This window comes from Pteropus alecto, unplaced genomic scaffold, assembly GCF_000325575.1.
Source record: "Pteropus alecto unplaced genomic scaffold, ASM32557v1 scaffold170, whole genome shotgun sequence".
NCBI lineage: Eukaryota > Metazoa > Chordata > Mammalia > Chiroptera > Pteropodidae > Pteropus > Pteropus alecto.
In genome coordinates this window covers 2,643,993-2,652,393 of record NW_006429634.1, presented here as the reverse complement: position 1 = coordinate 2,652,393, position 8,401 = coordinate 2,643,993, and the positions used below count along the sequence as shown (strand labels likewise).

Sequence of the window (8,401 nt, the reverse complement as noted above, 5' to 3'; positions counted from 1 at the left end):
ACTATACAGATGTCTAACCAATGTACTATACACTTAAAGCTAATTAAAATTTAAAAAATAAAATAATAAATATGGAGTAAAAAATTTTTAGTTTAGCAAATTCAAAACATGTGAAAATTAAATGACACACTCCCCAAAAACCAATGGGTCAAAAAAGAAATCACAGGGAAAGTTAGAAAATATCTTGAGATTAAGGAACATGAAAACATAACATAACAAAACTATGGGATGCTTAGAGGGAAATTTATAGCTGTAAATGCCCATATTTAAAAGACAAGAGAAGAGTGATATCAAAATTTCCTACCATCTTCCCCCAGAAAGAACGTTAATTTTAACAATCACCTATAGATGAGAATACTTATATGAAAATCCAGAAATCAAGTGGAGTAGTTCCAGAATATTACTGCGGCACATGCACACACACACACACACACACACACACACACACACACACACACAAAGGTAATTATTGAAATGATACAAGTGTTAACTACCCCAATTGTGGCAATCATTTTATAGTATATACATGTTACAAATCATCATAATGAACATATCTTTCTGCGAGACGCAAGTCAACCCATAACACTGCCTGATTCTAACCTTGAACTATCCCTAGGTTCCAGTCTAGTCATTTGGCCTTCAGGGTGCCAGTATCAATATCCCCTCCTCCTGAAGTTCTACCTTAGTCTTCCCATGAAGTCTCTAGCTTCTTTGTGTTCCCATAGCACTCTCTGTGACTTTGTACTTACAATTTCCTGTTAGAAATGCACTGCCTTTTATCCATTTGGTAAATTTGTAGTCATTATACAGAGCTCAGTGCAAGGATTCTCCTGAGAAATAATCATGTCCCTTCCCACAAGCAGAGCTAATCAGCGCTCCTGTCTCTGCACCTTGGACTTCTCCCAATACAGTTTGTATCACAGTGTACTGATATGTTTTGACTCTTTCTCCTCAGTAGACCATGAGCCCTCTGGAGGGCACAGACAATGTGTCATTTTACCTGCATCTAATGTGATAGTGTAATGTCAGTAAATGCTTGTTGAGTTGAATTGAACATATAATAAGAGAGGGAATGATGAAAAATTGATGGAAACGTTTTAAACGCCATACTAGTATCTACAGCATGTTCCACTAATCTCCCCATCCAGTGCTCATGGCAGATGTCTCCCACTGAGCCTTGCTATGTCTCAGAATCTGTCACAATCTAATGTTCTACACAGTGTTTGAAAACAAGCTGACTCTATTTGATGTCTCTGAGTGCTACTAATGACTCCAGTGATGGTGATTTCAAATCAAAGACATCTACTTCAGACAGCTCTCATAATATTATCCAAGGAGCTATCTCCTCCATCTATACTTGAGACTGATTCTGACCATAATTGTGAAGGACCTACTGTGTGCTCTGCCCGATCTAAGAAACAGAAGAAGGTGGCTGAGTGGTTGTGGTCCCTGATTACTCTGAGTCTAATTATAAAAATATTTGTAAGACAAGCAGAAGAGATCAGCCATCTGACATACACTGGGGAGTAAGTTCGAACATAAATTACATGTATGTTTTACCAAATTTACTGCTTATTTAATCCACATAATTTAATAAATTTAATAATTTACCATATTTAATCCCCATGATTACCCTATACCGTTATTGCTCCATTTTTCTGATGATGAAACTGAAGCACAAGGAGGCTTGTATTTTGTCCAATAATACACCAGAAGTGGCAGAATCAGGATTTGATCTCAAGTCTTTCTACTGTTCAGGGCTTTGCTTCCACGTGAAATATTCATCAGCTGCTTTATCCTGAGTCAGGTTCCGTGAAGGACCTTAAAGCTGCTCAAGGCGTATTCCCTTCTCTGTATAAGGTTGCACACTTTGGATTCACAAGACAGGATGCAATTCAGGCCAGGACCCAACATGATGGAGACAGTGAAGTAGGGCACTCTGGCTGAGATCAGAATAGAGTCCTTCCCTGACAATCTGCCTGGAAAGTCCTATTCATTCTTTATGGAACATAAAATTCTCCCCTGGCATGCCTGCCTAGCCCTCGCCCCTGTACTTCTCTGTCTGTGCACTTATTCTAATTGATGTTCACACATAAGTCCCCTTGAACTGTGAGGTGGAGTAGGTAGAGGCCTGTGGGGAGTGGAGGAGGGATCTGGTGGGTGTACAGGCCTTGAATGCAAGCTGGGATGCTAAAATGCATGCTTAGGGCTGAGGAAGGCTGCTGGAGGCCTGGAGAATCCCACAGCACACAAGCTTATTAAGAAGTTGCCTGATTTGTCCTCCCTGAGGATCAAATATTAAATGGGAAACTAGCAGGCTCCTGGCTCATCCCTTGTAGAGCCCAGTACCAGATAAGGAAAGGAAGGGCACTGTCAGTGGCCTGAGCCATGCGGACCCCCCGCCCTAGACATCCTCTGCCTAATGCTCCCTACCTGTCCCTTTCTCTGTCCCACTGGGTTCCTCCACCTCCTTTCTATTAACATCAGACCCTCCAAGCCTAAGCATGCTATTGCACTAGAATATACCACGTTCTATGGCATCACAGAATCAGTGCTAACTGTGAAGCAATAAATTAAACCCAAGCACAGTTTTAACTGGGGCTCGCTGCCTATCATAAATCTCAGGTCCAGGAGAGAAAGGGACTCTAAAGGGTAGATTACCATTGGAAGCAGTATTCCCACCAGGCTGAAAAGACTTAGAGATGCCAAATCTGTCTTTAAACAAAAAAGACAGCTGTTATTCTGCCTCAATTATAGCTTTAGGGTCAAGCACGAAGACCCTTTCCTTTAGTTATGGGTAAGGCCAGGAATAGGAAGAGCGATGAGAGACACCACCTAAAAGAAAATCAGATTGAAAAAACACAACTTGGGAAAAACTTTCTAAATACTTTTAAGGTATCTGGAGTTATATATCTGCTCCACATATCTGACTCACCCTGTCTATATAACTAGAGTAATCAGATGTTTAAAGCCTCAAAGGAAAGTGTTCTTACTGCTTGTCTTCAGAGAAGAGAGAGGGGAGAGCTTCAAATCTTCATCATCTCAGTCTTCAGCCAGGACTAGGAGAAAAGAGCCCCCAAGTAATGCATTATGTGTTGGTAGCTTCTGAAGGGAAGGAAAGCAGATGGCTTTGCGGGAGCTGATAGACAGAATAAAATGAAACCAAGGAGGACTTAAAAAAAGATTTGGGGCTGAGAAACAGAAATTTCCATGAAGGTTTCCCTCCCTTCCTCAAATTTAGCTTCACCCCAGGTAGACTTTTATCTTTGAATTGGCATTATTCCTAATTAGGATCCAAATAACCACTGGCCTTCCCAGCAACCGAATGACCAAGTAACCTGAATATGAGGCTAAGCTGGGCCACTAGCAGGTCTATTTCTCTTTCTGCAGCTGAAGGAGTATGAAGTATCTTTTCTGGGAGAACCACAGCTCCGTGTCTGAGTTCTTCCTTCTGGGTTTCTCCAGAGATTCAAAAATTAATATAATCCTCTTCAACATCTTTCTCTTCCTCTACCTCTATATTTGCAGACAATGGGCTCATTGTCACCTTGATCCACCTGGACTCCTGCCTGCACACACCCATGTACTTCTTCCTCAGTGTCCTCTCTTTGCTAGACATGAATTATGTCACCATCACTGTCCCCAGATGTTGGTGCATCTGGTCTGCCAAAAGAAAACTATCTCCTATATTGGATGTGTGATGCAGATGTACATCCTTCTGGTGTTGTGCATCACTGAGGGCTGGCTGTTCTCTGTCATGGCCTATGATAGGTATGTAGCCATCTGCCACCCACTTAGGTACAAGGTTATCATGAGCCCATGGCTGTGTGGGGCAATGGTGGTCTTTTGTGGATTGTGGGGTGTCAGCTGTTCCCTTATCTATATTGTCTTCACAATTCGCCTGACTCACTCTGGCCCCAATGAGATCAATCACTTCTTCTGTGAGGTTCCTACTGTTCTAAAATTGGCCTGTGCAGACACGTCTCTCAATGACCAAGTTGATTTCATTCTGGGATTCATCCTTCTCCTGGTACCCCTTTCCTTCATTCTGACCTCTTATATTCGCATCTCTGCCACCATCTTGAGAATCCCTTTCACCCAGGGTCAACTCAAGGCCTTCTCCACCTGCACCTCCCACATCACCATGGTAACCATGTTCTGTGAACCTGCCATGTCTATGTACATGAAGCCTGGGGCCAATGCCTCCCGAGAGCGAGACGAGAAACTGGCTCTGTTCTACAATGTCATCTCTGCCTTTCTCAACCCCATCATCTATAGCCTCAGAAACAAAGATGTGAAGAGGGCTTTCCTCAAGTTAACAGGCTGGGGCAGTGTCTCTGAGTGAGGCCACTGGAGCACAGAAGGCCACAACCAGACCTAAAACTACATGTTCTGTGGTGGTGATTGGCAGGTAAAAATCATTGACTTCTCTTTGGGAGATGTGAAGATGGGTACCTGTCTGGGAATTTTTGATGGCTTCTGCAACTGGGCTATCCTCAAACATCAAGAGGCCCAACAGTAGATAGAGTGCTAAGAAAGCACTTGCGTTCGATTCAAACTATTAGTCCTCTTTCTGATTAATGTTAAGCCTCTTTAGCATCAGAATTGTTGAGCCTTCATTAGCTAAGAGCTCTCGATAAAAGTGATGATTCAGATGGAGGTGATACAGATTCAATGCAGCCAAATGTAAGTGAAGTGCTGTGAACTCAATAAGGAATTAATGATGATTGTGGTATTGGTGGCATTGTGATGATTATAACTTGTATGAAGAAGGATTTTATTCGACTTCACATTTTGCAGCTGGTTATAGGACATTTGCTGAACAAGCTTTGGAATGTAATAAGGAAGGGGGTTTAGGAGCTGGCAGGAGCCATACAGAAAGATTAGCAGGATGCACCAGGTCCCCAAGTCACAAGGCAAAGGTAAGGGTAGTAGAAACAATATAAGAGTTGATCGTGTATCCAGACTACATCAAGATAGTAGTACAATGGTAGGAGATGGAGGACAAAGGGAAGATTTGGGATACGCCTTAATTTTAGGAAACAATTTCAGAGAGAAACCTCTATGAGGAGGAGATGACGCTCATTATGGAAAGGAATATATGACATAGATGGAAGCCCAAGGGTTGAAAATTTTCTGTGGTAGCAACCAGAGATGGAATAGAGAGAATAGAGTTGAAATCTCAGCCCCTTCATTTACTAACTGTGGGCTTAGGATATGACTCCCTAAGCACCCTGAACATGAGTTTTCCGAGCTCCAGGTTTTCTCTTTAGTAAAATGGTGATAAGAATACTTACTTTGAAGGGTTGGCGAGACTGTAATTCTTTTTGTCCAGTAAGGAGATAGAAACTACTCAGTAAGTTAAACAGGGGAGATTTAATATAAAGAAATATTAACTATGATGAGAGTAACTATAAGACATAAAGAGACACTACGTGGTACCTGAGGGCCAAGGAATAGTAGTCAAGTTGGAACAGAACTGGGAGAAATTCAGACCTAATTGGAGAAAATGTGTTTCACATGAAAGGCAGAAGATTTCATTGGTTTAGCAAAGCCAGAATACTTCTGGAGTTGTGAACTATAGGCCACCTTCCAGAGTGTAGGTAAGGGAGCTGGCAATTAGTGAACAGTGGTGTGAACATACAGTTAGATGCTGGGTGTTAATGGGACAGAAAGCCTCCATAGTGCATATGTTTGCAGATGGAATAACTTCTCATTCTGTGACCTTGAAGACTACAGGTGCTGTATGCATGCTGGTAGAGGCTTGCTGCAAGTGCACAAGGTGGCTGCATGCAGAACATGCCAGGGCTTCTGGAGGGAATCAGGCAGGTGGCTGGCAGTGTGCAGCTGATTTCCATGATAAGAGGGCACCAGACTGAGATTCCAAGGTCATTGTGCCTTCTGGGTCGCAAGTGGCCAAAGCTGGAAAATGCAGGGATCCTCATTCTTCCTGCAGTGTCCCTCCAGCGCTGTCTTAGAAAGTTTAACATCATGCTTATTTTAAAAGAGAAATATTTAAGGGAATTATTTTGTTTATTAAATAGCATAGATTGAAAGCTGCATTTGGAACCGTGAGGTAATAAATGGTAACTGATACAGTCCAGACTTTCAGCTAATCAGCTTCCATATGTATCTCTCTATGAACGTTCAAACACCTTTACAACAAATAAAATTTGATATTTTTACCTAACAATGTACATCTCTCCTTATAAGTGAAGGAGATCATAGACTATATTAATTACTCCTCAAATTCAACCACAATCTCACTAAATAGTCCTTTACCTGAAAACAATATTATAATGTTAGCATCCAATAATATGTGTATTAAATAATTTTTAAATGGTGATAAGAAATAAGAGAATGATTATGTACAATAACATCCTTAACCTGGAATTCTCCCGGAGAATACCACAACCCTGCAATTCTCTAAAAGAGTGATTCTCTTTTCTCACTCTGGGACTGTGAGTCCCCGACATCCTCATTCCCAATGACCTTTGCTCCCATCTCCTTTCCAGTCACCTCAAGTCACACCCACAGTGGAGTCTGTCATCCCTAAAACTGCACCACTCCCATAAGAAGAACCCAAGCATTCCCACTGAACTTAAAGTGCATTTTCTTATAGGGTTCTTCTTATGGGGCCCTTATTATGACCACATGACCCTTCTTCCAGGTCCATGGACTTGCTTTGGCCAATAGGATGTGAGCAAAGAGATGTGTGTCACTTCTGAGCAGAAATTAAAGAGTCATCATGTATGTCAGCCATTATTCTTTTCCCTGTGTCCTAAGCATGGCATGTTTCAGATAGGAATTCTTCTTTCAGGTTCAACCCGAGAATCCAATGGCAGAAGGACACAAGACACCTATCACTGACATTAAACATGAGCAATAAAAAAAACTCTTGCTGCTGTAAGCCACTGCACCACAGTGTAGAAGCTGGCCAAGACAGCCACATTGGTTTTATGTGCCACATTTGTTCTACTGAACAAGCACTATGTTGCTGCAAATACACAATGTTGGTTGTGTATGCTATAAAAGTTGTCCCTTTCTTCAGCATTGGACATTCTACCCCAGGTCTCTCAAAGATCCCCGTTCATGAGTTTTTGCGACCCTGCCGCATCACTTTGAGAAAAGCCACTTTGATGTCCTTGTTCCTCAGACTATAGACCAAAGGGTTGAGCAGGACATTGAAGACATTGTAAAGGAGTGTGATATGTTTGTTTTGCTCAGGGGAAGAGCTGGAGTTGGGCCTCATGTAGATGTAGCTGACTGGAGTATAAGAGAGCGTGACCACAGTCAGGTGGGAAACACAGGTGGAGAAAGCCTTGCAGCGACCTTGTGTGGACTTGATCTTGAGAATGGCCTGGCCAATGCGGATGTAAGAGGCAAAAATGAGAGAAAGTGGGGCAACAACCACGAGCACACTGATAACCTGGTCCACCATCTCAATGAGATGGGTATCCATGCAAGCCAAGCTTCGTACCGAGGGGCCTTCACATAAATAGTGGTTGACCATGTTGGGTCCACAGTATGGCAGCCTCATGGTAAAGAAAGTATGGATCAGAGAGGAGAAGAAACCACAGGCCCCGGCCCCAGCTGCCAGGCGTGCACACAGGCCCCAGCTGAGGATGACAGTATAATGCAGTGGGTGACAGATGGCTATGTATCGGTCATAAGCCATGACTACAAATAAAATGAACTCAGTCAAGCCCAGGGCACCAAACATATACATCTGTAGCCAACAGCCAGCAAAGGAGATAGTCTGAGAATGAGCAAGAAGATGTACCAACATCTGGGGCATGGTGGTAGTGATGTAGCTCATGTCCAACAGGGAGAGGATACAGAGGAAGAAGTACATGGGAGTATGAAGATGCATGTTCAGGTAGATCAGGGTGACAATCAGCCCATTGCCCAGGACTGAGCTCAGGTAGAGGAGAAGGAAGGCAATGAAGAGGATCCTGTTGGACAAGGGGTCACTGGAGAAGCCAAGCAGGATAAATTCGGAAACCCAGCTTTGGTTCTGCCTTGGAGGCATCCACATGGTGGGGCCTGTAAGAGAATCATTCTCATTTAAGTACCATGATAAGTATAGTAGTCTAGCAAGAATGTCGGCCCTGGAGGCAGATAGGCTAGGACTTTAATTCTGACCCCACTACTCATTTGCTGTCTTGAACAAGTTACTTAACCTCTCTGAGCCTCAGTCTCCTCATCTGTAAAATGTGGCTAATAATACTCATCTCTCATGGTTTTTATAAGGAGTAGAGGCAATGTATATGAAGCATCTAACACAATGGCTTAAAACAATAACATTAAACTGATCATATACAATCTCCCCAGTCTTTATTCACACGGCTCAGTGGACAAACTGGTCACTCAAGTATCTAGCAACCATCAATTTACACCA

At 42.6% G+C, this 8,401-nt stretch overlaps 2 protein-coding genes across 2 annotated transcripts; one reads left to right on the top strand and one right to left on the bottom strand.

The window, feature by feature from the left end:
- Nucleotides 1-3,400: 3,400 nt before the first annotated feature.
- On the top strand, nucleotides 3,401-4,345 carry LOC102890368 (olfactory receptor 2A12-like). Its single transcript, XM_015593640.1, is given in 3 exon segments — nucleotides 3,401-3,513; nucleotides 3,515-3,636; nucleotides 3,639-4,345. Coding segments are annotated over 3 exon segments (942 nt in total).
- A 2,745-nt stretch (nucleotides 4,346-7,090) lies between these two features.
- LOC102890115 (olfactory receptor 2A12) lies at nucleotides 7,091-8,038 on the bottom strand. The gene has a single exon (XM_006904017.1). The coding sequence runs from the start codon at nucleotides 8,036-8,038 to the stop codon at nucleotides 7,091-7,093; it is 948 nt and encodes a 315-aa protein (XP_006904079.1).
- Between the last annotated feature and the right edge of the window lie 363 nt (nucleotides 8,039-8,401).